Raw genomic sequence first — 27980 nt, 5'->3', positions numbered from 1 at the left:
CAGAAAAGAAACGAACCGAGCATACGAGAATCTATCTCATGTAGCCACTTGTAGGATGAATTGAACCTGTATTCATTCTGAAGGCTGATCGATTCCTGCTGTACAACATGCCGAAGAAGAAGCAGGTTGCGCTGGGCTCTGAAGATGCTGAAGAGGGGTCGTTGGCGAAGACTAGATCATCCCCGCCAGTCTCGGGGGACGCTTCCTATGTCAATTCCGTGAGGATCAGAAGCCTAGAGGAAAGGAACGAGGCTCTAAAGAAGCAGGTCGAGGAGCTCGAGCGGGAGCTGTCGCAGAAACAAGAAGATGAATTGGATATTTGTTCGCATCTGCAGGTAAGAGGATGTTGCCTGGGTCTTCATGCACGTCTGACTGTCTCGTAGAGAGATCTTGCTGTGAAGTCCGAACGGATAGCAGCACTTGAGGACGAGGTGCGGTCAGTGCGAACAAACTGGAAAGAGGATTTGATAGCGAAAGACGCGGAGATGGAGGATTTGAGAGCACAATCTCATTCCGAACGTGAAGCGATAGAAGAGGTGTGTGGACATATCTATAGTGTCCTGTAGGCTCGCTCATCCATCGCCAGGAAATGAGGAGAATGCGTCAAGAGCTAGTTGACCTCTCGAGCTTCAAGGCATGCTCTGCGCCGTCGATTCATGGTGTGCGGCTGATGTTCATCTCACCAGGAGAACAAGACTCTGCTAGAGAACGAGCTGATAGAGCTCCGACACGAAGTTTCGGAACTGAAAAATCGGTGCGCTTCCAACTCTCGGCCCATGGTCAGTTTAATTCACCTCGCAGCCATGATGTGGAGGTGTCGGACTTGATAAGAGATTTCGATTTCAAGTACGCGGCAGTCCGTATACAGTGTGATAGAAAGGTAAGGGCAGCTCATCCATTTGCTCTGCTGATCACAAAATAGATCGATGAGACAGAGTCCAGCGTTGAAGAGCGAGCGATGCAGAGAGGTGTTTGTTTTTCCTGCTATGGGTGGACCAGCAACCCGTCCTGATATGAATTCAGTCGATGACGTCACCAAGAAGGCAATCCGCTTGAACAAGAAAAGGCTGATTCTTGTAGAGAATCTTCAGAAAGAGGTGCTCCAGTTGAGACGTCAGACGTCGTTGACCCCTTGTTCAGGTTGATTACCTGCAGTCGACAGTCGAGCGCATGTCGAGAGAGAACAAGACCTTGCGGACTGACCTGGAGATCAAAGAACAAGAGGTCTCGTCTCAATGTCTGACCGAAGTTGTACCTGTGACGTGTCATTCAAGATTCACAAGCTGGCGGAAAAGATGGGACAGCAGCGTCAGTTCATGAACCATCAGGGAAGGAAACTGCAGGATCAAGCAAACCATGAATCCATCTCGAAAGTGGTATCCGAAATGCTTGTTTTACGTTCAACTTGTTGACGATGCCTGGACAGGAAGTGGATCGTTGTAAACAGGAGAATGCCATCTTGAAATCAAAAGTTGTAGAGTTGGAGAATAAGTTGAATGTTCAGACGAGGCAGATGCAACATCTTCAGTAATGATGCAAGTGACATGTCAGAAGCCTCTGATTGACTTGATATGCCCAGACGATCAGTAGAAGCATCGACGCCGCGTGGCGAAATCCGTACAAAACTCTTTCCTCCTCTGAGTGCAGACATAAAACCCTCGAGAGCACAGAAAAGCAAACAACTGGCCTTCCTAAACTTTGTCAGTGAAACGTTCATGCATTGCTCTTCATTTGACCTTGTGCTTTGATCAGATTGGCCTGAATCCTGCACAAGCTGAAAACATGAAGGGGGAGGGATCCGAGCAGCGAGAAAAGCTCATCAGCGTTGACGACAGACCCGTGAGAAGATGGTTTTCTAAGGCTCATGTGCTTGATGAGGGAAACCCAAGACAGCTGTCGGCTCGACAAGAAATTTCTATGCTGAAGTTCGAGCAAGGTGGATCGGAGATCGACGAAGATCGATTGCGACGATCGTTGCCAGACAAAGAGGCGCTGAGAAGCGAACATCATGGGATGAATGGGACGAGCGGGTCGATTACCGTGAGATAAGGACAAGGATGGATTTGTAAATAGGATGAGATTTTTTCATTGCTCAGTGATATTCTTTCTCCTGTCCGAACAGTGTCGGACAGAGTAACTGGAAGTAGCTCCAGAGAGTCTTAGAACTGATTACAAACTGAAACCGCACTGAGAGTAGTAACGATGCCCTCAGTATATTTGTAATCCACTGTAAGCCTTGGGTTAGCCTGAAGGCACTCAGCCTGTATGCCAGTCTTTACTCCATCGCACAGGCCGTACGGCGAGAAGAGAAAAGACAGTGAGAACCAACCCTGCTACCAGTGTGCCTGAATACATCATGTATAGTCATGACCGAAAGTTGACAACCCGACTCGGAAAGTCAGTGTCACTGAGTCAACAGTGCCGGGCCGGGCCGGCCCAACTTGGGCCTACTTAGTAGGTTTGACATGACCGTTGTAACCGTGAAACCAACACAGCCCATGCGCACAGTGCTTGAAGAAGGGGTGAAGGGAGCGAGAAGAGAGAGAGAAGGATGAACGGAGAGCAATGAGCAGAGGGAGATGAGAGCGAGAGTGAGTGCGAGCCAGTCACGTGGAGTGGAGTAGAGTGGAGCAGGAGAAGTCGATAAGACATGAAGTTAATCCAAAAGGATGTGGAAATCAAATTCAAAGATTTTGAAAGGAAGGAAGTACTCTCAGATACGGCATCCGATGCAATAGGAACCCATCAGAAGCGCAGAGAGTGAATGTTAGTCCTGAGCTGAATGTACTCGATGCAGATTGTGATTGTGGGTGAGGAGCGAGATGAACAACGGCGATCAAGCAGGGATAGAGTCTGAATCGATTCCGTACGTATCGGATATCAAGGCGAAACTGCAAGAGTTGGCGGTCATGCAGCTTGAGATCGAAGAGCTTGCAGTGCAGGCCGAGCTGGAATCGCTCTGCTCTACCATCGAGTGCATGTTGAACGAGAACACCAAGGAGTCGCTGGAGCTGGAAGAAGAACTCTCGAGGAAGTAAGGCGATGATGCCGGGCGATAGACCGCACGTGCAGTACACCGACAGCGTCCCTGCCATGAAACACTTGTTGCAGGACATCGTCCCAAAGGCACTGAGACAGTGAGTCTTGTGTAAGCTCTCCGGTGCTTCCTGATCGCGCTGGCAGGCAAGTGGCCAAGGCTCATCTTGGACGCTGGCCCCTCATGTGGGCTGGGCGAAGAGGAGAGGGTAGAAGGCTGACAAGTTGCTTCAGGTCCTCGTTCGAGCGACTGACAGCGTGCGAGGAGCTGGCAGGATGTCGATTCAGAGGGCAAGGTGATGGAGCAGGTGAGGAGATGAAGGATGACAGTCGTGTGTTCGGCAGGAGTCGTCGAAGTCGATCCAACAGGGCGATGGGAGAGAGGAGAAGGGGAGGCGCTTGCAAAGGGTCCTTTCAAGGTGGGCAGGAGGAAAGGGAGGGGAGGGAGGACTGGGGTGTGGTAGTGAGAGAAGGGGGGAGGACGAGGAGGTTTGGGTCAGAGTCTTATCGTTAAGTTCAGATGACATTTGAGGGGTTCGATGTGATGCGAGGCGAGCGTGTCGCGTGGAATTTCGTGAATATCAACTCGCTGAGCACAGCAGCTCGTCTCAACTTCATGGTCCTCCCTCCCTCCCTCTCTCCCTCCTCCCTTCCTCATTTGACCCTCGTGGCAGTCTGAAGTCTCGTTCCACGGCAACCTCACTGCCGCAAAGGTGAAAGGGCTGCAGGTCGTGATGAAAAAGCTCAGACGTTGTCTGCAGGAGCCTGTGGAAGTCAGAGCAATCTTTGACGATCGATGGCATACCTTCACGGAGGTCCTGAGCTTTCTGCTCCTGCTCCTCCTTCTTGTCCTTGTCGTCGTCGTCGTCATCATCATCCTTGTTCTCCTCTCTCCTCCTCCTTGTTGTCCTCGTCCTCGTCTTGCTCTCTCCTCTCTCCTCTCTCCTCTCTCCTCTCTCCTCTCCTCTTCGTCTTCCTTCTCCTCCTTTTTCTCATTTACCTCGCTCAGCTCCGCTTTGTATCTCTCCCGTCTTTTGACTCTTTTTTTCACATCGAGTCTCTTCCTCACCTCCTATACTGACATGTTCTCTCCTTCACTCGCACTGACCGTGAGCGGAATGCAGGTCAAACGAGATCCGGTGGGACTGACTGAGATCGAGTTTGAAACAAGCAACATCACTCTTGTTCCTGTCTGGAGGTAATGCTCTTTCTTCCCCTTGCCCACCAGCCCAGAACTGTTTCCTCTTTCTCTTGCTCTTTCTCATTTGTTGGCATCCCCCCGCTCTACCACCAACTTCTCATCCCTCCCCCTGTCATTATCATCATCATCATCATCCTCATCATCATCATCATCATCATCATCATCATCATCATCATCATCATCATCTACAACAACAACAACAACAACAACAACGTCATCATAATCATCAAAATAATCGTCATATTCTTTTCATCAACACCATCACCATCGCCCTCCTGTTCCCTTAGCGATGGATAGCAAAGGATCGAGTATCATCACAACTCATGGGGGATGCTGCTTGACTCGAGGCTTCCAGGTCCCAAGGTCAGCATGATAGTGCGCCGGACAACTATCCCTACAGGTAGCAAGCAGAAGGATCGCGAGAGAGCGTGCTCAGGTCCTCTCGTTCTCAGGACAACCAGGAGCGAGCACGAGATCGTACTGGCCGGTATGATCCCCACATGGTTGGAGGAGGAGGAGGAGGAGGAGGAGGGAGAGGATAGTGAGAGGATGGGGAGTAGGAGGGAATGGTGGGGTCATTCTTTGATGGCTATGCTTGCTAGAGGCGAAGAACAAATCTGCCATGTCCTCTGATCTCCTGAGGATCCTGTCGTTGAACAACTTTGCGAAGGAAGAAGGTCCGACAAAAGAAGAGGGAGGAGGAGGAGAAGGAAAATGGGGTGGGGGGAGGAAAGGGGGCGGGGAGGAGGAGGAGGAGGAGGAGGATGTTTTTCAAATATTCTTCCAGATTTGGAGATTCTGCGAGAGCTCAATATCAAGGAGGTGAGCGATCAATTATCCCTACACCCAAACTCTCCCCTCCTCCTTTCCGAAGTCTCTCCATATTCCATCCCTCACTCCTTCTCTCACTCACTCACTCACTCACTCACTCATTTCTCTCTTCTGCTTCCGTGACCTCTCGCTAGGTTCAAGACATTGACGGCATCGACATTCGCAGCTTGAGAGGAAAGTTTCCGCTCATCAGCTTGCAGAGGCTCAAGAGATTTGCGGCGAGATGGTGAAGTCCTTTGCTCCCCTTCTCCTTCTCCCTTCTCCTCTTCCTCAAAGTCTTCGTTCTTTCGCCCCAGCCCTCCCCTTCCTCCTCCTTCAACCCTCCTCCTCTTTCTCGTCGTCTTCTCTCCATTCTCTCTTCTTCTCCTTGCCTGACATCAAGAAGGACGAAGAAGCAGCGAGCATGGCGGCTGAGCATGCTCAGCCTCGTGCAGAGTGAGAGGTGAGTGGAGGAGACGGGAGGGGAAGGGCGCAGGAGCCGCTGAGCACCAAGATGCAGGCAGGCAAGGGAGGAGGCGGACGAGGAGCGAGACAAGCTGGAGAGAATGAAAGCTGAAATGATCCGCCTCGGGAGGTGAGGAGTAGGAGGAGGAGGTGGAGGTGGAAGACAGGAAGGGATGTGGTGAGAGGCCTTGGCAGGGATGACAAGGCAGTGATGGAGGGGGAGGTAGAGCGAGCGAAAGTCCGTGTGAAGAAGCAGGTCAGATTTCTTTCATTTCTCCTGCTCCTTCTCGCTGCTCGTCATTCTGCCTTCCTAAGTTTCCTCTAGCTCTTCTACCTCCTCCTTTTTCTCCTCTACCTCCCCCTCCTATTCCTACTCATCCGAAGTTGTCTGTCACCCAACTGATTTCTTTCTAGTTGAAGATTTGGGAGAACAAAGAGTATTGGCTCAAGAAGGTTTTCCTCCTCCTCCTCCTCCTCCTCCTCCTCATCATCATCATCATCATCATCATCATCGTTGCATGGTCCCTTCCCCCCCCCCTTGCTGCTTCCTCTTTCTCCACCTAAAGGCTCATAGGAGCAGGAGAAGCTCTACGCGGCTGAGAGGAAGGGTTGCAGTGAGCGGGTCGGCTCAGATTCAGACTCCGAATCGTCGGACGAGGAGGACGAGGACAAGGACCACGTTATGCAAGCTCCTCGAAAGAGTTCGTTCCTTCCTCCTCTCCCTCTCCCTCTCCCTCTCCCTCTCCCTCTCCCTGTTCTGTCTCTGACTCCCTCCCTCCCTCCCTCCCTCCCTCCCTCCCTCCCTCCCTCCCTCCCTCCCTCCTCATCCTCCCTTGCTCCATCCCCTCCGTTTGGTCTCGTTCTCAACATGACCATGCTCTCGTCTCTCTCTCCGCCAGCGCTTCCCTTCTTCTCACTTTCTTCATAGCACGCTCCACTGCTGCTGGAGGACCTGAGCCGGTGTACTGCGCAGACAAGACTGTCTCAGGGTGAGTGGACCGAGCAGAGGGTTTGAGGGGATTGCTGCTCTCTTCCCCTTGCATTCTCCTCTCCCTTGCCTTCTCCTCTCTTCTCCTTCTCCTGTGCTCCTCTTGTCCCCACCTTCCCTGTCTTCGTCGCCTCCTGTTCTCCTCTTACTTCTCCTCCCCTCCCCTCCCCTCCCCTCCTCTCTTTTCTCTCGACCCTCCCACTCTGTCACTGTCCTCCTTGGTCTTCTCCAAGGGAGGAGAAGGCTGATCGGGAAAGCAGGGGAGGGGAGGGAGGAAGGAGGAGGAGGGGGAGGAGGGGGAGGGGGGAGGAAGAGGGTGTTCTGAACAGGAACGCCATGATCAGGTTCCACTGGTGGGAGCAGGAGTTGGGGCCCGACCGGGGAAGCATCTCGATGGGTCGTGGTGATTACTGAACTACTGTCGGATCCTGCCGCAAGAGGTGCTCCTCCTCCTCCTCCTCCTCCTCCTCCTCCTCCTCCTCCTCCTCCCTGATACCTCCTGCTCGTGCTCAAGACACTGATGTGGTTGGAGCAGGGAAGAGCCGCGGCTTCACGTGCCTGAACCTCGGGGTCCCCGATCTTCACAGAGCAGGAGGCAGGACTGGGAGCGTGAGAGGCTTCTAGTATGATTCGTTAGTAAAGATAGAGATCTTGTCGGTCGTCCTCTAGGCTCAGGCTGACGGTGGACTGCCAGTACGGTCACGGCGGGCTCAACCTTTGGTACTTCTGCCCCCCGGGGCCGGTGCCCGGCGGGCCCTGTACGGTCACTGAGTGCCGGCCGCAAGCTCAGTGCCCAGCCTTGAAGTTTGGCCAGGGTTCTGGTAGTTGTAGGGGTGGTTGCACCCAGGGTTGCAGGGGTGGTTGCAGGGGTGGTTGGGTGGTTGGTCGAGGATGGGCCAAGGCGGGGATGAGGGAGTGAGTTTTTCGGGGAGATGACGATGGCAGCAAAGCTGATGATGGTCGGCATGTTGGCGATGGTGGCGGCGAAGCAGGTGAAGATGAGAAGGGGAGAGAAGAAGATCAGATGACGTGTGAGAGAAAAGCGATGGAGATGAGCAGGATGTGGTGTAGAGAGAGAGAGGCTGAGAGGAAGGGAACGTGTCGGGTGGCGGCCGGAGGAAGCATGAAGAGGAGTTTGGGATGGAATTTCGGTTGCTCTGATGGCAATGAAGTGTCGGATGAGTGACGAGCTGATATGATGGTTCGATGATTCTTTAGCAGTTCCTTGAGGAAGGAAGCGCGAAGAGAAACGAGGACCTGATCGAATTCTCGAAATGGCTCAGACGAAATGGCGTCGATGATAGCAAGGTTGCGACACGAAACCGTCGGATCTTCATCTTTCCATCGCCACAAACTCATTTTTCATTCTGATTCGCTTGCAAGACCTAACGATCTCATCTTCTTTCTGTTCATTGACTCATCTTCTTTCTGTTCATTGACGCATCCTCTGCTCTTCATGTTCCCTGATTCTCCTCTTCTTCTCCTCTCGTCATCGGCAGGTCAAGCTGAGAGCCGACGGCGGCCATGGCATGGGAAACTCTCTGTACGCGCGGCAGATGATCAAGGAGGATGAGCTCCTCTTCCGTATCCCCCTGTGAGCCCCTGAGAGATGGGGAGGAGGAGACGCTAACTGCGCATGCAGGAAGATAGCGTTCTACAGTGACGCTGTTCGCCGGCACCCGACGCTCGGTAGCGTCATCAAGGGTGCGAGGATACCGCAGGTGCAGAAAGCAAGAGCATGCAATCTTCGACGACGCTGAGGGGCATGGCAGGGGATGCAGGGGGAGACTTTCCTGCTCTCCCTAATGCTCATGGTGCGATCTTCCCTCGTCCCAGGGGCCGTTGACTCACTTGGAGCAGTACGAGGCGTGTCAGGTGGGGCACATGGAGACAGGATGCAAGCTGAGGTGAGGAGGAGCAGGAGGAGCAGGAGGAGCAGGAGCAGGAGCAGGAGCAGGAGCAGGAGCAGGAGCAGGAGCAGGAGCAGGAGTCCGACTGAGATCTTTCTTATCTTCTTCTACAGCAACGAGACATCCTTCTGGCTTCCCTACATCAAGGTCATTCCTCTGACCCCCCTCTCCTTCAAAGAGCAGCAGCAGCATCGACTCCTGGCTCCTGACTCTTCTCTTCAGATCCTCCCCAAGACTTTCTCTGCTCCCATCTTCTGGAACGAAGTCGAGCGTCAGGAGCTGAAGGTATTGCTCCTGCTCCTGCTCCTGCTCCTGCTCCTGCTCCTGCTCCTGCTCCTGCTCCTGCTCCTGCTCCTGCTCCTGCTCCTGCTCCTGCTGCGATCCGTCCAACCTCCCAACCCTGTTGTGTCCCCTAAATTCGTCTCTGCTAACTTTGCTTGCTCCTCGTTTCCTTCCTCCTTCACGGTGCCGAAGGGGAGCCAAGTGATGGAGATGCTCAACGACGACTTGGCGCAAGCTCGGCGAGAGTGGGAAATGATGAAGATTGTGAGCAAGGGAGAGGGGTCCCTCCGCCCACTAACAGCCTATGGGAGGTGGTGGACAAACATCCCAACGTGTTCTGCTCCTCCTGTTTCAACTTCGAGGTGATTTCCGACCCTCCTCTCATCCGCTTACTTGACCTCTCTCAGCGCTACAAGTGGGCGGCATGGAATATCCACTCCCGCGCGCTCACACTGTAACGGCCCCATCCTCCCCTCTTCTTCTTCTCCTCCTTCTTCTCCTTCTCCTTCTCCTTCTCCTTCTCCTTCTCCTCCTCCTCCTCCTCCTCCTCCTCCTGTTTTTCCATCTCCGCTCTCGCTTCTTCCCTCTTCTCCTGTTCTTCCTCCGCATCTTGTGACCTGAACTTCTGGGACGACGACAGGCAAGGAGTCAAATATCTCATTCCTCTAGCGGACATGGTCTGAACTCCTACGACCTCGATCGCCGTTACCCTCCCCTCCTCTCCCCTCCGCATCTCCTCCCTCGTCTGCCTCCCTCTCCCTCTCCCTCTCCCTCTCCCTCTCCCTCTCCCTCTCCCTCTCCCTCTCCCTCTCCCTCTCCCTCTCCCTCTCCCTCTCCCTCTCCCTCTCCCTCTCGGTCCATCCTGAGAATTTCTCAGGTCAACTATGAACCTGATGATGCCGACGTGTCGCGCCGTAAGATAGAGGAGGATAAGCTTTTGGGGGAGGGGAGAATGAAAGAGGGAGCAGGGAGCAGGGAGCAGGGAGCAGGGAGCAGGGAGCAGGGAGGAGATGTTTGACATTTTGGAGCAGAAGACCATCAGGACGTATTCATGAAACACCATCAGGTACTTCTCAATTCCACTTTCTCTTGACCACCTCTACATCTCTCCTCCTCCTCCTCCTCCTCCTCCTCCTCCTTCCTCTTTTCTTCTGCCATCATCGCTACTGTGACCGTCTTCTCTTCTTTTATTGCAAGTCTTCAACATCTATTTTCTGCCTGCTAACAGTTGCTGTGCTTCCAAAGGTGGACAGGACGAAAGGACATGCCGAGATCTTTGCAGACAGGCAAGGAGGAAGAGGAGGAGGAGGAGGAGGAGGAGGAGGTGGTGGTGGTGGTGGTGGAAGAGGAGGACTGGGGGCGGTGAGAGGGGGAGGAGGTGGGGACGGGGTTTGCGGGGGCGGGGGTGGAGGCAGGGGCGGGTAGGCGAGTGAGGAGAGGGAGGAGAGGTCAGAGTGATCAAAACACTCTCATGTCCTTGCAGGAAGTTTGTCAAGGACAGGATGATCGTTGAGTCTTATGGAGACAATGCAAACTATATGTGAGTCTTCCGCTCCTCTTGCTCCTCCTTTTCCTCTTTGCCCCTTCCTCTCCTCCTCCTCCATCCCCTCCTCTTCCTCCTCCTCCACTTCCTCCTCCTCCACTTCCTCCTCCTCCACTTCCTCCTCCTATCCAGTCTTCTATTCTGATGAAACCTCTTCCAGGTACCTTCAGTTCTTCGGTTTCATCCCAGATGTCAACCCGACCGACTGCAGACAGTGAGAGCATGCTAATATTGCATCCTGCTCAACCTCCTCCCTCCCCTCTCCTCTCTTACCCTCTCGTGCCCTCTCTTCTCGTACTTCACTCCCCTGCTCTCCCCCTCCGCTCTCCCGTATTATCCTCTCCTTTCCACTTGAACTCAATCCTCTCCTCCTCTCTCCCTCTCTCCTCTCCTCCTCTCCTCTCTCCTCCTCTCCTCCTCTCCTCCTCTCTCCTCTCCTCCTCTCCTCTCTCCTCCTCTCTCCTCTCCCTTCCCCTTCTACAGTCCTTGCATCGCTCGCTGCTCGCCTCTCTCATTCTCTTTCCTCTCCTCCGCAGCCTCCAGTTCTCCGTCGACGATCTCAACGTCACACAGCAAGAGAAACAGTATGCCCCCCCTCCCGCGCACTCTTAGATCCTCGTTCTCCTACTACTTTCCTCCCCAGAAAACCGACTCCTCCTCCTCTTCCTCCTCCTCCTCCACCACCATAACTATCTCCTCCTCCTCTCTCCTCCTCCTGCTCGTCTCCTCTACGACTACTGCCTCTTCTCCTCTCTTCTTCCCCCTCCTGCTGTTTCCCTGACCTCCTCCTGTTCTCCTTGCAACTATCATCCTGCAGGGCCAGGTCAAGATTGCTGCAGGTAAGGCCCCCTGCCGACTCCTCTCTGAATGACGTCTCCTCCTCAGTCCCGGGGCCTCCGCACCAGCTTCTCCTCCTGCATCCGAGTAGGCAAGGAAGTTATCTGTGCTGCACTTACCTGCTGCGGCAGCTGGTGTCTCGACTCCCTCCTCCCCTTCTTCACTTCCTCCGTTCCATCCACCTTCACTCGCATGAGGAGGAGCAGGCGAGCAGGTTACAGCAGGGTGTCGTGTCGACCGCAAACGAGGTGAGGAGGGGAGGGAGCGAGGGCAGAGTAGCTTGAGGAGCAGGAGCAGGAGCAGGAGCCTGACTTGTTGCAGATTGCGGTTTACAGCTTCTTGAAGAGGAAGATGCGCCTACTCCTCTCCTCCTTCACAGAGAGCAGCACGCGCGACGCGACGATCCTCAAGGGACTCTCAGCATGTGGGGCTGGCGTTGGGGGCGAGGGAGGAGACGGGGGGCAAGTGGGGGGAGACGGTGGAGAAGCATCGAGATTGTGCGACATGATTCTGTCTGGGAAGGCGGACGCGGAGAACTTGCGGAATGCGATCAGAGCGAGGATGGGGGAGAAGAAAATTCTCAAGAGGATGCTGAGGATAGCGCGAGAGAAGCTCAGGGAGCTGAAGAGGAGTACATGAGACCTGAATGTCTTGAGGGGAGGGGGGGAGAGTAAGGAGGGAGGAAACGAACTGCCAGTAAGAACACGATTTTATTCACAACCAAACCACAACACAACAATGACAACCCACTCCTTTTTAAACCTTTCTCTCACTCACGCCTGTCCCACCTGACTCGCCCCCATCATCATTGGGTACATGAGCGTCGGAGACTGCACAGGCGGGTACGACTGTTGCATAATCGGAGCCACGTTCATGCCAGGAGCCGATTGGGAGGAAGGAGCGATCTGCAGACTGGGTGAGGAGAGCAAGAGGGGAAGGGGAGGGTGAAGCGACCAAGAGCGAGATGAAGAAGGGAGAGAGGGAGGGAGGGAGGAAGAGGGGAGCAAGGGTGGGACTCAAGTCATCTTACCGAAGGAGCATGCAAGTCCGAGGCATCAGGAGAAGAGCCAGTCATCGCGATCATCTGCACGCCTTTGCCGTCGCCGTTGCCGTCCTCGAGCTTGTGGGCCGCGAGCTGGTCCTCCTCCGCCTCCTCCTCTAGGTCATCCTGGTCCGAGGGGATGACGACGTTGAGGAAGATGGCGGCGAGGGTCCCGAAGCAGTAGGGGGTCGAGAGAATGATAACAAGAGAGTCCCTTGCCAACTTGGCAGTCGTGCTGGACCCTCCCTGGACAAGCGCATTGGTCGCCCACTGGGGGACGATGGCAACTCCGATGCCAAGGGCGAGGGAGGAGCAGACGATGAAGCGGTTGCGGCGATTGGCGATCTCAGGCCCGAGGATCTTGATACCGGACACGACGATGTTGACGAAGAGGAAAGTCGTCATGCCGCCGAGCACGCAGTCGGGGATGGAGGCGATGATAGCTGCTATCTTGGCGATGACGCCGAAGGCGAGGAGGAAGCCGCAGCAGCAGTACCCGGCTCTCTTGTTCGCACATCTCGTCAGTGCGATCACCCCGTTGTTCTGCGAGAAAGTCGTGTTGGGAGGAGCCGTGAACAAGCATGCGATGAGCGAGCACAGCCCGTCGGCAAGCAGCCCCCCCTGCACCCTGCTGTCAAAGACCTCTCCCTCCGTCTCCACCCTAGAGGCTTCCGCTGACGCTGTGATGTCTCCGATAGTCTCCACGGTGGTGATGATGTAGCAGATGAGTAGCGGGATGAAGGCGGGGGCGTACACGGAGAGAGGGAAGGTGTATACCCAGAGGAACGTGATGCCAGGAGCGCTCTGGATCCTGTCCTGGGTCACGAACCACTGCTTCACCCCGTTGTTGTCGTAGGAAGCGACCCCAGCGATGAAGAAGCCGAATAGCAGCGCCAGCGCCACCTCGCAATTGCGGAGGAAGGGAGACCCGAACACTTCGATCAGGATGAGCGTCAGGAACACGGCAAACCCGAGCCCGACGTACTCCGGCGACCCGAAGGGCAGCACCACCTGCCCGTTGTTGGTGCACTTGGTGTAAGACATTTTGACGTCATCCTGAGCTGGGAACACCCCGGGCAGGTCCATGAACGACTCGCAGGTCGTGACGTCACCGGTCGTCAGGTTCTTTGCCTTATCGTACTTGGGCGCCACGTACGAGCAGATTCCTCCGAGCGCTCCCTTGAAGGGCACGCAAGCCCCATTCAAGCATGGGGACTTGCTGGGATACTTCTGCGTCCAGTCTCCCGCCATGTTTGGCCCCCTCATGACCCTCATCCTCTTGTGGTAGTTGTCGGCGCAGAAAGCTCCTCCTCCCCAGTACTTCATGCCAGTCCCGGTCAGCCCGACCCCGATGAGGAGCACGCAGGTTCCAGTGACAATGGGCGGGAAGGCTCTTCTCAGCTGGGCACGAGGGACGAAGCTCAAGAAGATCTCAAGGAACGCACAGACCATGGAGGTTCCGAGGAACGCTCCGTACGCCTCCTGCCCGCTGTACTTGCAGCGGTTAGTGAGGACGTTGCACTGGCCCGGGTTGCTCACTCCAGGGATGGACAGCCCGGCAATATTTCCCCACGCCCTGGTGCAGTCAGCATCCGAGTTGCACTGCATGTTAGAGTCTGACGCCATCATGAAAGCCATGGAGGAGCGGGCAATGGGGACGAAGGTGAAAGAAGTTCCTAGCACCGAGATCATCCCTGTGCCTAGGTAGTAGCCTGTGTTTCCAAGCTTGAACTGAGTGATCTGCGATAAAGTCAGCCATGACATGGCGAGCAGCCCGGCTTACCTGGATCAGAGACAAGATGCCCGATGCGATGAGGCCGCAGGAGATGAGGTATTCCTTCTCTTCTATCTTCATCTTCCCATCGAACGGACCTGCGAGCAGCAGGGGCACTGAAACAATGCCTCCTATCATGGCAAGAGCATGCTGGAATCCCATGATGATTGCAATCGTCCATGGCAGCGCTTGCTTGATCTTGTAGAAGGGGGGCGGTTTTGTGGGCTTCGAGCAGGGAACACGAGGTGTACACAACCATTTCCAGTTGAGAGGCTCAGCTTGCTCTGTGAAAGACAAGAAGAGCAAAAGTCAGGGAACTTGTGATGAATCAGCCAAACGAAAAGGGAACAAAGAGAGCATGGGCCATATCAGCTAAACGAGAAGGGGACAAGGGAGCAGGGGGCATATCAGACATGGATCTCGGTCAAGAAGAGAACAGGAGGGGTTGAGGAGAGGATTCGAAGGGGAAGAGCGCAGCAGCTTCAATCGCATCCTCACCTAGCTCCTCCTGGTCAGCCAAGAACGACTTGAAGAACGACGCCATGCCGGCGCTGCTCCCTCTCCGCTCCCACTGGTACCCACCCCCAACTTGTATCTGTGCCCAGGGCAAAAGTAGTCACGAACAAATGACTTTTCGACTCGGCATACACCCGAAGAGATGCCATTTCGAGGGCCCCGATGCGAGGGGCCGCTTCATTGCAACACTTTCATTAAAAAAAATTGTCAAAGAGACACGAGCTCGCATCCCCGGGGGACCAGCAAAATCACTTGGGGGTTCGATACCAGTCAAACAGGGGGTGGGGGTGATCACTCACCCCTCAGTTTGGTATAACCAACTAAAACAAACTAGTAAACAGTAGTCGATATAAAAACAAACTAGTCACCTCCTGGTCATAGGGTAGTCACTGGAACCAGCACCGCTACTAGTTCTAGGCACTACCGGGTGGTCACAGGCACACAGTACCGGGTAGTCCATGGAACTTCCGGGTACGGTTACTACAGTGCAATGGGGTGTGTGATAGAGTCACGATGAACCCTCGGGCTTTACCGATTTGTACCGTTATTTTAAAGATGACCGGGTCACAACCCCTGCTGTCACAGGTATCGTCAGTGCTGACATGTTTATAATAGATGAATTATAGCCCGGGATGTGACTTTTAAAAGCACTGCTTGCAGTACAAACATCCTTCACTCAAACGTGATGAGTAAATTCAGAGAGTCAAAATGAGGCCCACCAATAATAAACCGAGTTTTAGGGCCCACGGCGCGGAAGTTCATTCTCGCACTACCTCGACAAAAATGTCCGCCCGGCCGCTCAATAATCTTTCGGGGACACAGGGCCCCTTGAGGGGCCCAAATCCCCCCAAAGGGCCCTGATTTGAAGACCCTCATACAGCATCTTCCGAAACGGAGAGGGCGCGAAAATGGTGGCATACGAAAGAGGAGGACGGGCACGTTCCGTTGATGAAAACCGCACAAGAAGAGACCCATCCATTGCTGAGATAAGACAACTTGAAGATGACAAAATCTGGGAAATCGCCGTTTTGTTATCGAAAAGCATGTGCTGCAAACAATTTATGAAAGTGCTTGCAGGCATGTCGCGCAGTGTGAAACGGTTGTATGAAGGACTAGAATTGAATCATAGGTACCTAATCGAACTTCAGATAGTGAAAACTGGATCATCAGAGCTATATTCATTGTTTTTTGTGCGATCGAAATCAGCAAATTCACAAAATTTGCTTTTTTCTGCATATTTTGATGTGGCGTTTGGGGAAGATTTCACGGGGAGCGGTGAAGTCTGGGTTGTTTTGGTATTTCATGGACACCCCTCCAATAGACAGTTGGTTTGGAGACGGATTGAGCTGCCGTGCCGGAGGAATCTTCGAGTTTGTGCTGTGGAAGGAAATTCACAATTTGCTATGTAGTCCTCGCTAGTTCTGTCATGCTCATCAAGTAGGCATCTAAAAACGAGTTGAACCTAACGTCAGTGTCATGACGATATCGTCTCCTTCCTTTTGTGAGATTTCACTTGCCTAATCCCACTGAAACTGCGATTTTTCATCATGTTCTGTCAATGTACAAACTGACAATCGCAAGGATTTTTTCGATGACAAGTTCAACATTGAGAACTATGGATGCCCACTTCAACCGTCAATGAATGTGGTACTTGGAAGCCTTTGTTTACACATGGATAATTCATATTGAGGTGAGAATATGATGCTTTCATGGGCTCGCGAATGTTGGTGTTGATACGAGTGCAGGAATGTTGGAACTGAGGTTTGCCCAGGCTTTTCATGTAGGAAACTCCAGTTGTTCACTCGGATATTCATTGCTCGACTCATGGAACTCGATTTAGGCATCTGGAACTCAGTTCGTATCTGAAAGAAAGCTGCTATCACAGCAAACATGGAGATAATACTCCACTTCCACGCTTGAATTTCGAACAGTATTCTTGAAACTTGTGAAGAAACTTGTCAATCCCAATGATGAACACCTAAAACTATGTCTACCATTGCAGTTTGATGCGTGGAGTAGACTTTCTGTGACAGAGCCGCCGAGTTTGAACGCGGACAGGTGTTTTATTCAGACCTCGCGTCAAACTTGGTTGCAGAAGGTGAAAAAGAGGCCCCTTCCAAATCATGCATTTGCGGACGCAATTGATCATGAACCACCAACGCAACCATCTAGAATACAAAGGTGATCACCTCTTGTATGATTCTGATTCAGATTTTCTTAAATTCTTTGACGTTCCATGTTGTCACTCTAGCATAATTGCAAGTATGTGTCGAAGAGGGGAGGTCAACGAAATAGTTTCGTAATGCAAAATTGAAGCATTTTCCCATTGTCGAGGCTCGTGATGCTTTGCATGTGCTTCCTTGAGATGATTGAAGATGGTTGCTCTCTGGTTTTGGTTCATAAATGTGGAAACAAAATCATGAACAATGTAAACCGATCCAATGTTGGAAATTCACATTTAGCAGACAATCCCAACAAAATCATGAGCGAGAAATACAAACAAGGTACAATACGCAAGAGAATGAAAGGAATTGTCAGTCATAGATATAGATTTCGAGATCATAAGGGTTTGAGCGTTGTGCAGCTTCATGATTCCAGTCTATTCACACTGACATTCGGTCTGAATTCGTTGTGTCAGGAATTTACAAGCAGAAAAACTGTATAAAAAGTCCATTTGTCGTTGTGTAATAAGCCTACACTCAACTATCTCTGACTTGGACAGGTTCAACAGAGTGTAAAACATCGGTTCAGGTGGGGATTAGTGCACTTGAATGATCTTTCATCGCATTCAGAATGTAGAGAAGAAAATGCAGTACGAATCGACAATGATTACCGATGACAAAAAGAACTGTTGAATCAGTTTGATGAACTTCGACATGCTTGCAATATGTTCATAATATGAAAATGCAATCGAATGAAGTGTTCAACACACTCAACATGCTTCCATTGCCATCTTTGGGTTTAGGGTTCATGAGTTTGGCGAGGCGACCAAATCACATTTTCATATTACAACATGATGAATAACTCATGATGTTACAACTTTCTCGTGAGTCATATACTTTTAGAATGATCTTGGTTGTGATTCAAGTGCAAGAAACATGTTAAAATATCAAGCTACATCCTCATCATCAGCTTTCCTGCGACTACCGCGCGCCATTGTTCGGCAGTAAATAGACCCCCACCACATCTCCAAATACCCCTACCCTATACTTTGACTGCTTTGTGCTATGAAGCAACCGGGACAAATCAAAAAGCGATGGACCCCTACCCTATTAATTTCCCTAACCCTAAGAAAACTTGCCGAAAATCAAGAAAACGGCAAAAATCAAGGTCTGCAATTTGTGTCCCCGAAAGATTATAAAACTCGTTAGAGCTGTTTTACTCAATGTTAAGTTAAAGATCAGTACGAGGACGGCCCAATAAGGAGAGTCGAGGAGGCTTGACCCTGTTACAGCAAATGCTCGTTACTACTGGCGCGGCCCCCGGGAATGATCTTTTACTCAATGTTAAGTTAAACCTCAGTACCTGCCACCGACAATCAGGCCTTTACTCAAAGTTAAGTTAAAAAGATCAGTACGATCAGGAGACTCACCAGAGTAGAGCCTGGAAGCTGACAGTAGTGTGACCCAACTGCCAAGCCTTTTTTTGTACTCATTTTTAACTTAACTTTGAGTAAAAGGTTTTTTCTGATTTCAAAGTTGACTTTTTTAACTTTGGGTAGAGATCGGCGGACTCCAGGACCAGGAGGTACTCAGATGCCGCGCGGCGCCCGGGCCCGGCCCGGCCCGGCGCCTCCACTGAGGTGTGTTTGACCTTGCATTTGACCACTCCGAGTCGGTAGATCGTTACAAACAGTTATTAATCAGACTGTTGCGACTCCTCAGCCCCCGACCGGGAAATGGCCGCCCCCTGTTGCCGAGTGTCATGCAGGGAGAGGGCGCGAGGTTAGACATAGCCTGGTCAACGTCAAACCTCTTCCTCCCCTTTCTCTTCCTCCTCTTCCTCCCTTCCCCTGACTCCTTCATCTTCCTCTCTCCTCCCTCCTCCCTCCTTCCGCTCCTTTCCCTCTCGTTCCCTTCCCAATCCCTTCTCTCCCTTCCCTCCCTCATCCCTATCCTCCCTGCTCGGTCTTCCATCATCTTGCCCTGCTGTTTACAGTATGCAAGCGAGCAGACGATGGGATTCATATGGGTTTCTGAGCACGGAAGAGAGTACCATCGGGGAAACACCTGTCAAGGATTCACAGCATCATCGTGGATGGGATGTCTACATGGAGCAAATCGTGGATCGCCGTCAGGTGATCGTGGGTTGCTAATGATGAGTATCAATGTGACCTGTTTCCCCTCAGATCCAGAGGTCTCGAGCTCTACAAAAGCTTGTTCGGAGTGGCATCCCAGGAGACTTGCGACCTAAGATCTGGCCTGCCTTGATAGATCTGAACAGCATGAGAAGGAAGTTCCCAGACGGCCACTACGAAGAGCTCGTGAAGCGACAAGTGTCCTCGGACACTAGCTCCATAGCTCAGGAAGAGATCGACAAAGATCTCAGGAGGACGTTCCCGGGGCACAGAATGTTTGAGAGCGTGGATGGGCTTGCAGCACTGAGGCGCGTGCTCGTGTCTTACTCCATCCACAACCCTCGGGTTGGATACTGCCAGTCCTTGAACTTTCTCGTCGGGATGCTGCTTCTCTATGTCAACGAGGAAGAGGCCTTCTGGTCGTTGGACGTGATCCTGCGACAGATCCTACCAGAGAACTACTACACGCACAGCATGCATCACTGTCTCACCGACCAGATGTGCCTGCACCATCTCGTCTGCGAGCGATTGCCGGACACCTCCAGGCTGCTGCAGACTCTGGAGGCGGACTGGGAGGTTGTCACGATGCAGTGGTTTCTGTGCATCTTCGTGAATTGCCTGCCGCTGCACGTGACATTCAGGATCTGGGATGCCTTCTTCTACGATGGGTCGAGTGTCCTGTTCCGTGCTACGTTGGCGCTGCTCAAAATCTTCGAGGGCGACTTGTCCCGGGCCGAGAATGCAACTCAGGCCCTGGTGATCTTGCAGAAGTCGGCTCTGAAGCACGTGGATGCCGATGGTCTGATCAAAGTTGCCTTCACCGAACCCAAGTGCCGGGTCAAGGAATTCCACCTGAGCAAGCTGAGGAAGATGTACGAGCCGCACGTTCCTTCGGTTGTTGCGAGCAACGAAGCAGTGACAGCCACGAGCCAGCAGCCGGACCATGAAGGGCGACACGACGAAGCCTCCGACCGACCCCGGCCTCCGATACCCGACAACAGGAATTCGTTCTTCGCAAGGTGGAGACTCTCGTCTGCTCCTGACGGCTGTGTCGCAACCAACGGGGTCGGAGAGACTGAGGGAGACTCGTGCTCTAACCCGCCTGTCCGGAGGACGAGCAGTGACACTCGGAGCTTCTACACGGCTCCATCGTACTACACGGAAGTCAAGGACGTTGAAGGCATGCTGGACAGCTTCCTCAACGAGTGCTACATGACCGCTTCTTCGCCCAATGCTCCTCCCCTGCCAGAGGGAGTAGCCAGCTGGGATCAACAGGATCTCAACGTTGAGATGCATGATGGAAAGCCCGAGGACAAGGCGGGAGGAGGTGGGAGAGGTGACGTGAAAGTAGATGAAAGCTCCAATAGTGAGGATGAGAACGAGCTTGAGCTGCTGAGATTCGAGCAGAGGACAAGAATCGACAGGTCTCTTTACCTCCAGGTCAAGACGAACAAACCGGTAGAGGAAGGGAAGGTACTGTGCAATCTGAGACGATGATATTGCCGAGCAGAGTGACATACCCCTCCAGGTACAAAAGGATGCTCTGGAGTATGCTTTGTTGCGGGAGCGAGTGGATATCATTGAAGATTATCTCGAGTTATTCCTGTTGGATTTGTAGAGATTGTACAGTGTTGTTTTGTAAGAATGTAATTTTCAGAAGTTGCCACAAAATTATACAGGAGACGCAAGCGAAGTGGGATATACCGGACACATGTACATGGAAAACTGCTGGTAGTGAAACTATTTCGCCTTGGCGAGCTTAAGGATGACACTCCTGTATGAAGAAGCTTCGTCATCATAGAGAACAGTCGGAGGTGAGATCCAACACCTCTCGCGCTCAACGTCGACGAGGCTCTGGCTTTCAAAGATCAAGGGATTGAAAAAATAAGATTTGTCGTTGTGCATGGAACTGCGATCACGAGCTCGCGTCATCAAAGCCCCATTCACATGACAATCACACCTGCTACTCTTTGCTGTACGTCACAAAGTTAGCTCCTGTGTTTTCGATCCAACAAGTGATACCTCTTCCATAGATACGCCTTGCTCCATTGAAGTATGTTCTAATTCCCAGTCTGAGCAATCTCATCAGAAGAAGCACGCAGGAGCACTTTCGCACAATTCCAAGTCCTTGCAAGGTGTTGCGGGATGAGTTCGCCCATGTCTGACAACCGATCAAAGGAGCAAAGACAGTCTCGCTCAACGCTGTCATCACCTCAACGCGGGTGGCAGCAGATGCTGATCTGTGTGCTTCTCAAGAGACGCCGCACGTGAGAACCATCCTGAGGTTCCCTTACAACCCGCTTCAAGGCACAACATCCACCCTCCACCTGAACTTTCCCAGCTTGCAGTTTGCGGAGGAACAATCCCGGGATCAAAAGAAGAGTTGGGCTGCACGGTGGAGTTCAACCCAAGGAAGGATGAATCGCGCTTGACGCTACGGCCAGGAGAGGATTTTCCTGCAGATTGAGCAAGGTCAACGTCGACCCTGGAGGACAAACAAGACGGGCAAGAACCGATGCTGTGCTCGTCGGACTTGATGCTCTCACGTCGTGACTGAGCCTCCGAATGCCTCGAGTCTGTAGAATCGCTCGAGTCTTCCAACTCCATTAACCCTTTGCTGCCGATCACGCTTGCAAGGATGGGACTCTACCGTCAGAAGAGTCAGCAAGGAGAGGGGAGATCATTGCTGGAAATGCCTCGGCTTCGCTCTTGTCTTTGACTGGAGAGGTGTTCTCCATCAAGACTCTTTCGCTCGTGCTCTTCCACGTTCCAAGGCCGGCACTCCTCCCGAGAGGGCTCTGAACTCGGGGGCTGAATCCGGCGATTGCAAAGATGCTTCAGTGACAGGATGGTGCAGCGAAGCTCTTCATACCTTAGGATCACGCTGACTGCGCGCTTTCTCCTTACCCAGGACCTTGATCCGCCGATAAGACATTGAGGTTTGCTTTCTTTCCGCTGCGTCGCTGGTTCCAAGGGGAAAGACGTGCCAGCAAGCAAGAAGATAGAGAGAAGGAAAAGAAGAGTATAAGGACAGCAGCAAAAAACTTCAATGAGAGCTTACCTATGGCTAGAGCCATGGCCTTTTTCTGGTTCGGGAAGCATTCTTCAAGGGTCGACGACCCTACCAGCTGGTCTAGCTTCGGCTTGTAATCTGTGCGTTTCATCGGACGGAGTCGAATGTTTGGAGATGCAGGAGGGAAACTTCTGTCAAGGGATCCTCTGCCGAGACCCCGGGCTCTGATGTCTTGCTGGGGATGATGATCATGAAACAGGGGGCTGATATCGTTGAATGACAACAAGGAGTTATGCCGAGCAGTGGATGCTGAAGGTTTCCCAGCCTTCTTTGTCTTCTTCATCACGTTATCGACATCCATGTCAGGGCCTCACTTCACCCTGAGCTCTGGCGTCTGAGAAAAGGCTGGCAAGCTCATCCACAAAAGGTATTCATACGCACACTTCCTTCCGATCAATCGCCCCTTGCATGCTCAACATCGTACCAGAGCCAAGAGAGTGCTGGAGTGCAGTAGAAGAAGCTATCGCCTATCCATGGAGGGAGGTAGAAGAAGCCTTGGCAGATCAGGAGACGTCGAGCTTCCCGTCCTGCTTCTACCCAACGTCTTATCCACCATTATTCTACCTACAGCACAACTAGCTAGTGCAACCTCGCACTTCACAGTGTGTCATCCCCTATACCCCTACCCTACCATTCCCTACTACCCTACCCTACTACCCTATTTGAAGTGGGCCCTACCTCGCCGGCAAGCGGCTAAATGAGGCCCACGACTGCGATGACCACCCCAGTGACCACCCCCTGTTTTCCCACAGGGCAGCCAGCAGTTCGGTCCTGCCAGGCTGGCCGCCCACGACAAGTCACCAGTATCCGATAATACCCCACCCCACTCTATCCACTGCAGGCTACGCTCATCAGTACCGGTCCCGCGACTTCCCTCACCTCCGAGAGTCGTCGGATAGAGCTCTGATAAGGTCGGACATTCCTGTTTATCACCCGGGTCCTTGCAGGCTTCTTGGAGGGGTCTGTGAACACCCCCTCGGACTACCCCACCCTTACACCTCTCTAAAATCTCCGACTCGCCAGACTCGGCGAGTTCCGACGATCCGGGGGTCATAGTGCGACCGGGTCCGACACCGTGACACTGGCCGGGGCCGGGCCCGGCCGGGCCCCGGCGGCCCGGCCCTAGTACGGTCACCGGGCCCGGCCCACTGATGAGAGTCTGACTCAAGTTCGGCCTGGTCGCCAGTAACGACTGCAATAACCGTGGGAGAGGTTTGCGAAGGGTCAGACAGGGGTCAGACCGATGGCGGCGACATATGGCACGGTCAGAGGAGAGGTGAGCGGTGATGGCTGGAAATCAAGGGAGAAGAAGGTTTCAATGGCGATGAGGCTGGCTCCTGTCCTGGGGCTCGTGGCAGTTGCAGCAGCATGCGTGGTGGTAGTGTCTCTACGGCAGGCTGACCGGAGGATCGAGCAGGTGAGCTCTCAGGCAGAGTTAGCTCTTGCATGCCAGTCCGCTCACGTCTCTTGCTTTAGGACCTGTACGCGTTCAAGGAGGATGATTTTCACAACAGGAACATCGTATGGAATGGGAGGCATTGGGTTCACGAGAGCACAGGGAAGAAAATCTCTATGCGCTCCCAGTCCACCCAGCAGCTCGCCCAGATGCAGGCGCTGGCTGACGTGACGGCCACTGCGCATCCCAACTATGACTGCTGCTACATCCCCAAGGCAAGTGCGCACAATGGTGGGGTTCATGTGGCTGGATCCAGCCAGCTTGTGGAGTCCGGAATGTTCTGCCACATGGCTATCAAGAACTATCCGTCGGGGAAGTGGCCGATGATCAGAATAGGATCGCTGAGGGAGGCTGGAGTGACCACGGAGGAAGGTCAAGGGAACGGCATGCTGATGGACCACAAACTCCACCACTGCAGGAACGACCTGATCTTCAAGTCGCAGAATGTTGCCATCCTGGCAGTGCCTGATGTGCAGATGCTGTCACTACAGTAGATTTTATTGATTACTTACAAATTGTTGAACATAGATTTGATGTGTTTGTGACAAATTGTATTAAAGCATTGTGATATAACGAAAAAACGCACAGCCGTGAGTCAGGATTGTGGTGTTTCGATCAGGTTGTATCACTCGGCATGGTGGGCAGCTGGAATATGGTGGTTTGAACATCCTGTATGGCAGACATTCCACTGGAGCAGGTGTTAGCAAGGTCGGCAAACAATGCTCGGTTTTTGATGATGATTTGATGGGGCCTGATGACTGTCCGTAGGAAAGGAACGAGCTGAACAACGTCGTCAGCGCTGCGGTTTCCTCCGATGTCGAGGAAGACAACACGAGCTGGATGAGGAAGAAGAGAATTCAGGAAGTTCAGCCTCTCCACTTTCTCCTCGGCAGTGCAGGAGACTACATCAAGGCGGAGCAGGTTTGCTACATTGCACTCCTTCTTGGCGGCCTCCAACGCCTCGGTAGAGAGATCTGTCCCAACTACGCAGGAATCTCCTGCTTGTTCTGCTAATATCTTCGTTCCCTTGCCGTAGCTGCAGCCGATCTCGATAACCGAATCGTTTTTCCTCACCTGCGTCCTGCACAGGTAGCGAAAATCCTGAGTCTCCGAGCATACAACAATCCTCTGCCCCTGAACAACAGGCAGAAGCCTCGAGACGCGGACATCATACCGTTGGTCCGTCAAATAACGTATCCTGTACTTGAAGTCTGCGGACGATCTATCGGCGCTCTCATCGAAGCTCTCAACATGTCCCCTCCCAGTGTCTCGATCGGAGTAAAGGATGACAAAGACCTCCTCCCCGACCTCGAACCTCCAGGAACCTATCCTCTTCGACCCTGCATCCTTCTTGTACTTCCAGAAGCTGTAGAGCGTCACGCTCTCCCCTTTCCCTCCCTCCTCTCCCTCCTCCACCCCCCTCCCATCCCCTCTCTCCATCTCCCTCACTTGGCCGCCTGCAGTCTCATTGATGAATCTTCAACCTGAATGAAATGACATCATCATATTTCAAATGTAGCTGAAATATTTATGAGGACCCGTCGAAACCTGATCGAATCACGGAAGGTTCGGCCTCCGGACGGCATGGCGGCGCAATGGGCGCTGGCGATGATGGCGATGGCTGCCATGAGCGCCGATGCTTTCCTCCTCACACCTCATCATGCGAACTTTGCTCAGCACGGCAGATCGCAGCTCCGCCGACATTTTGCTGTCTCCTTCCTTACCAGATGCCCCATGAACCTTGCCATGGGTGCGAACCGGTGGACTGGCGACCAGGTCTCGAAGGTGGAGGTGGCAGCTGGGGAGGAGGGAGATGCCTCCAAGCTCCGTGTCAAGTTTCTTAAGGCGATCAAGAAGCCGGCAGGAAGCATCTCCATCATGGCAGCAATCAAGAGGAAGAGCCCCGGATCCGCCAAGAAGTTCTCGATCCCCTCGATCATGGACTTCTCGCAAGCTCTGACCAACGCCAAGGTGAAGCCTGCCAGCTCTGATGGCAACCTTTGTATGACCTCCTTTATAGGTGAATGCCATCAGCGTTTGGGTGGATGAGGAGATGTATGGCTGTACCCTCTCAGACCTCAAGAAGGCTGTTGTCGCCCAGCAGTCCTTCAAAGGAAACTTTCCAGGCCCATGTCCTGTGCTGGCATGTGGCTCTTTCACCAAGGAGGAGGACATCACAAAGCTGTCTGCAGCAGGAGCAGCGGGAGTTCTGCTATCTGTCGCCAACCTCCAGGAGAGGTTGAATGGGATGGTGGAGCTGTCGAAGAAGGAAGGCCTAGAGCCGGTGAGCAGCATATGTCGATCTTGTGCCATGGGCTGATGTGACGCCGACAGGTCGTCTTATGCTCCAGCCAAGAGGAGCTGCAAGCTGCTGAATCATCAGGGGCGTCCGTTTTGGCGGTGGACAGCAAGTTACTTGGCATCGAGGAAGCTCTGAAGCTTGCAGAGCACAAGGGGAAGGCGGAAGTAGTCATAGCCATGGGCGGCGTGCAGGAGTTTCAGGACGCCTGGAGGCTGCGCGATGCTGGTTTTGGATGCGTCTCGGTCGGAGAAGAGCTGCTCACAGCCTCCTTCGGGCTGGAGGGAGAAGTTCGTCAGATGGGAGGCAAAGAGGGACTCGGCGCTGCCGTGGTGAGTTGGGGATGTGGACGGAGCGAGGGGGAAGCTGATGATCGAGTGATGGTGCAGGTGAGAGGAGATGTCATCCGTGAGAACGACCTGAAGGCTTTTGTGAGGGGCATGACGGCGAAGGCGAGCACCAAGTTCGGCCCTTCCTCCCTCAACTCGTTCCGCGAAGCTGGCGCGAAGTTCAAGCGGCACTATACGGTTTGAGGGAGTGGAAGGAAGGGATCGGGGCCGATGTGAGAGAAGGGAGGGTAGGAAGCATGTCGAAGACATGTTTGTAATGTACAAAGAGAGATTCTTCACAACTCCTGCAAGTGTGGATGCGTCGGCTTTTCATGCTTGACATGATGGAAGGGAGCGTAGTCTTGCTCCACGAAGAAAGCAGACCAGTATGCAGTCCGGTTGAGGTAGAAGAAGGGATCATGCGGCTCATAGCTCTCATACGAGCTCTGCATGGTATCAAGTCACCGCTACAGTCCTCCGCATCACTCCTCACCTCCAACCCCAGCTGAGCTCGAGTAGTCTCGTCTAGCGCATGCTCAAGGTCGACAGCCTTGGGTACTGCCGGCTCGATCTGTGTGCCCTCCCCCCATTCGTTGTAGCTCGTGATCGATACGAACTCCGGCTGACCCGCTACGGCGGACTGCCACATCTTGTCATAGTAAGCTCCGTCTCTCCTTGGCTTCCTGCCATTAAGACCATCAGTCTCTTACCCGATGGTATACGGCATCTACTGGTTCTCTCGATTCCATGGCCTGATCTTGCTGTCGTCGTATCCCGGGCCCACGCTCGGGATGAAGAGGAAGTTGCGCTCTGCGGCGGATGAGACTCAGCCCCGGCCCTCCTCCTCGCAAGTCAGGGAGGAACCTAGAGAGAACTTGGACATCGACCTCCAGTTGGCCACCGAAGATCCGAAGGTGAAGCCGTCGGAAGCGAAGTAGGTGTACGCCCCATCGAAGCCCGAGTCCACCAGCTCGTGCCCATGGTGACTGTCCAGCCACAGTCCTACCACGCACCCGTCCGCGCTCGTGCCACGGATCGTCTGCGGCCTGTTGGGCCGCAGGACCTGAATCCACTCGCTCACGGGGACTCGATAGCTGTCGTAGACGTAGTACAAGGGCAGGTCAGTTGAAGGCATGCGGAACATGGCGGGGTGTGTGGAGAACTTTTCAGCCAAGTAGACCAGATCCTCTCGGACTGAGAAGGCCGTGCGGTTCTCGTACGGCTCGAGGTGCAGGGAGACTTTCATGTCGACATTTTGGGCGACATCGAGGACGAGCTCGATCAAGTCATCGGTGCGGATGCCTTGCGTGTCGTGGGTGCCCGGCAGGTCAGGGCGACCTGACCAGCTGAGGACGACGACTCCGATCCCGTTCTCCTTGAGCTCCTGCAGCTGCTGTGTGATGACACTCCTGTTTCTGCTGCTGTAGCATCCCCTCATAGGATAAAAGGGGGAGTGCACATCCTCGGGGGGGTTGAATCGGATCATTGACGGAAACCTCGTCCTCTTTGACGCGTCCCAGTGCGGGAGGACCTCGTGGTTCCAGTGCTGCCACTGGCCATCGACTTCCGGTGTCCCATACCTGTAACAGGAGCTCAGAGCATGAAGAAGCTTCCGGTACAGATGCATGACACTCACTGACCAGAGATAGAAGAAAGCATGGACGCGACGGGATTCGAATGCCTCCTGAACGGGAGAGCTCGGAGATGATGATGATGATGATGATGATGATGATGATGATGATGATGATGATGATGATGATGATGATGATGATGAGGAGGAGGAGGAGCTAACAGCCATCACCAAAATTCCAGCCACCGCCCACCAGAACATCTGAAGCTTCCACGCCATGGCAGTGTATCGAATTCCAATACCCCTCATCTCCACTCTGACCAGGCCTGGCGACAACCGTTCCTGCAACCGTTCAGACAACCGTTCAAAGTTCCGAAGTTCACCGTTGAACGTCGCCGGGACTGGCCCATGCAACGTGACTCTGACTCAGGCAGACAACTTGCAACGTGACCTGCAGCAACCGTGACGTGACCCGGCCGCTACCAGCGGCTCCAGACTCGGACTCGCCCAGGCCGGGCTCCAGCAGACCAGTACAAGCCTACTAGGCTAACA

The 27980-nt window shown here is 53.3% G+C and overlaps 11 protein-coding genes across 11 annotated transcripts; 6 read left to right on the top strand and 5 right to left on the bottom strand.

Moving 5' to 3' along the window:
- Window positions 1–107: 107 nt before the first annotated feature.
- GUITHDRAFT_140268 (hypothetical protein) lies at window positions 108–1531 on the top strand (the record flags this gene model as incomplete). The annotated part of the gene is made up of 9 exons (XM_005830759.1): window positions 108–335; window positions 384–431; window positions 687–754; window positions 802–880; window positions 923–968; window positions 1000–1097; window positions 1141–1224; window positions 1275–1376; window positions 1427–1531. 9 exons carry the CDS (start codon window positions 108–110, stop codon window positions 1529–1531), a joined length of 858 nt encoding a protein of 285 aa, XP_005830816.1.
- Window positions 1532–1752: 221 nt separating this feature from the next.
- On the top strand, window positions 1753–2186 carry GUITHDRAFT_153186 (hypothetical protein; the record flags this gene model as incomplete). The annotated part of the gene is made up of 1 exon (XM_005830758.1): window positions 1753–2186. A coding segment is annotated over exon 1 (262 nt), but the record flags the coding sequence as incomplete, so codon positions are not given.
- Window positions 2187–2822: 636 nt separating this feature from the next.
- Window positions 2823–10453, top strand: GUITHDRAFT_140267 (hypothetical protein; the record flags this gene model as incomplete). Its single annotated transcript, XM_005830757.1, has 36 exons — window positions 2823–3034; window positions 3060–3137; window positions 3184–3222; window positions 3271–3332; window positions 3382–3455; window positions 3557–3655; window positions 3711–3749; window positions 3798–3851; window positions 4161–4234; window positions 4540–4600; window positions 4638–4724; window positions 4842–4914; window positions 5025–5059; window positions 5203–5294; window positions 5454–5510; window positions 5568–5642; window positions 5708–5768; window positions 6087–6126; window positions 6441–6501; window positions 6845–6903; window positions 7036–7109; window positions 7356–7415; window positions 7451–7492; window positions 7722–7808; window positions 8000–8094; window positions 8143–8221; window positions 8273–8314; window positions 8337–8407; window positions 8524–8557; window positions 8633–8695; window positions 8885–8956; window positions 9570–9606; window positions 9724–9758; window positions 9975–10054; window positions 10176–10232; window positions 10396–10453. The coding sequence occupies 36 exons, from the start codon at window positions 2823–2825 to the stop codon at window positions 10451–10453; spliced, it is 2418 nt and encodes an 805-aa protein (XP_005830814.1).
- A 1640-nt stretch (window positions 10454–12093) lies between these two features.
- GUITHDRAFT_110286 (hypothetical protein) lies at window positions 12094–14432 on the bottom strand (the record flags this gene model as incomplete). The annotated part of the gene is made up of 3 exons (XM_005830756.1): window positions 12094–13854; window positions 13898–14172; window positions 14387–14432. 3 exons carry the CDS (start codon window positions 14430–14432, stop codon window positions 12094–12096), a joined length of 2082 nt encoding a protein of 693 aa, XP_005830813.1.
- Window positions 14433–16023: 1591 nt separating this feature from the next.
- Window positions 16024–17026, bottom strand: GUITHDRAFT_153185 (hypothetical protein; the record flags this gene model as incomplete). Its single annotated transcript, XM_005830755.1, has 1 exon — window positions 16024–17026. A coding segment is annotated over exon 1 (257 nt), but the record flags the coding sequence as incomplete, so codon positions are not given.
- A 1133-nt stretch (window positions 17027–18159) lies between these two features.
- Window positions 18160–20319, top strand: GUITHDRAFT_140265 (hypothetical protein; the record flags this gene model as incomplete). Its single annotated transcript, XM_005830754.1, has 5 exons — window positions 18160–18206; window positions 18246–18348; window positions 18651–18701; window positions 18753–20174; window positions 20230–20319. 5 exons carry the CDS (start codon window positions 18160–18162, stop codon window positions 20317–20319), a joined length of 1713 nt encoding a protein of 570 aa, XP_005830811.1.
- A 20-nt stretch (window positions 20320–20339) lies between these two features.
- On the bottom strand, window positions 20340–22366 carry GUITHDRAFT_153184 (hypothetical protein). The gene is made up of 11 exons (XM_005830753.1): window positions 21763–22366; window positions 21574–21664; window positions 21398–21512; window positions 21215–21347; window positions 21029–21157; window positions 20914–20980; window positions 20818–20862; window positions 20724–20773; window positions 20662–20674; window positions 20530–20610; window positions 20340–20475 (listed from the first exon to the last, which is right to left on the bottom strand). The coding sequence occupies exons 1-11, from the start codon at window positions 22073–22075 to the stop codon at window positions 20442–20444; spliced, it is 1071 nt and encodes a 356-aa protein (XP_005830810.1). The 5' UTR covers window positions 22076–22366; the 3' UTR covers window positions 20340–20441.
- A 635-nt stretch (window positions 22367–23001) lies between these two features.
- On the top strand, window positions 23002–23795 carry GUITHDRAFT_153183 (hypothetical protein). The gene has a single exon (XM_005830752.1). The coding sequence runs from the start codon at window positions 23347–23349 to the stop codon at window positions 23722–23724; it is 378 nt and encodes a 125-aa protein (XP_005830809.1). The 5' UTR covers window positions 23002–23346; the 3' UTR covers window positions 23725–23795.
- A 50-nt stretch (window positions 23796–23845) lies between these two features.
- GUITHDRAFT_110282 (hypothetical protein) lies at window positions 23846–24699 on the bottom strand (the record flags this gene model as incomplete). The annotated part of the gene is made up of 2 exons (XM_005830751.1): window positions 23846–24596; window positions 24680–24699. The coding sequence occupies 2 exons, from the start codon at window positions 24697–24699 to the stop codon at window positions 23846–23848; spliced, it is 771 nt and encodes a 256-aa protein (XP_005830808.1).
- A 61-nt stretch (window positions 24700–24760) lies between these two features.
- Window positions 24761–26062, top strand: GUITHDRAFT_110281 (hypothetical protein; the record flags this gene model as incomplete). The annotated part of the gene is made up of 4 exons (XM_005830750.1): window positions 24761–25201; window positions 25251–25514; window positions 25565–25861; window positions 25919–26062. 4 exons carry the CDS (start codon window positions 24761–24763, stop codon window positions 26060–26062), a joined length of 1146 nt encoding a protein of 381 aa, XP_005830807.1.
- A 92-nt stretch (window positions 26063–26154) lies between these two features.
- GUITHDRAFT_110280 (hypothetical protein) lies at window positions 26155–27838 on the bottom strand (the record flags this gene model as incomplete). The annotated part of the gene is made up of 7 exons (XM_005830749.1): window positions 26155–26304; window positions 26352–26541; window positions 26590–26668; window positions 26723–27438; window positions 27499–27542; window positions 27660–27770; window positions 27812–27838. The coding sequence occupies 7 exons, from the start codon at window positions 27836–27838 to the stop codon at window positions 26155–26157; spliced, it is 1317 nt and encodes a 438-aa protein (XP_005830806.1).
- Window positions 27839–27980: the final 142 nt, after the last annotated feature.

The sequence above is a fragment of the Guillardia theta genome, assembly GCF_000315625.1.
Source record: "Guillardia theta CCMP2712 unplaced genomic scaffold GUITHscaffold_44, whole genome shotgun sequence".
Taxonomy (NCBI): domain Eukaryota; class Cryptophyceae; order Pyrenomonadales; family Geminigeraceae; genus Guillardia; species Guillardia theta.
This window is presented reverse-complemented; position numbering and strand designations above follow the sequence as displayed.

What these genes read in the sequence shown, in the direction of transcription:
- GUITHDRAFT_153184 (XM_005830753.1), bottom strand. Translation starts at nt 22,075, where the DNA reads ATGGATGTCGATAACGTGATGAAGAAGACAAAGAAGGCTGGGAAACCT. An exon ending in GTCCGACGAGCACAGCATCG is followed by an intron (nt 21,158 to 21,214) that starts GTTCTTGCCCGT and finishes CTCAATCTGCAG; the next exon opens with GAAAATCCTCTCCTGGCCGT. An exon ending in CCTTGCAAGGACTTGGAATT is followed by an intron (nt 20,774 to 20,817) that starts GTGCGAAAGTGC and finishes GAGATTGCTCAG; the next exon opens with ACTGGGAATTAGAACATACT.
- GUITHDRAFT_153183 (XM_005830752.1), top strand. Translation starts at nt 23,347, where the DNA reads ATGCGCTCCCAGTCCACCCAGCAGCTCGCCCAGATGCAGGCGCTGGCT.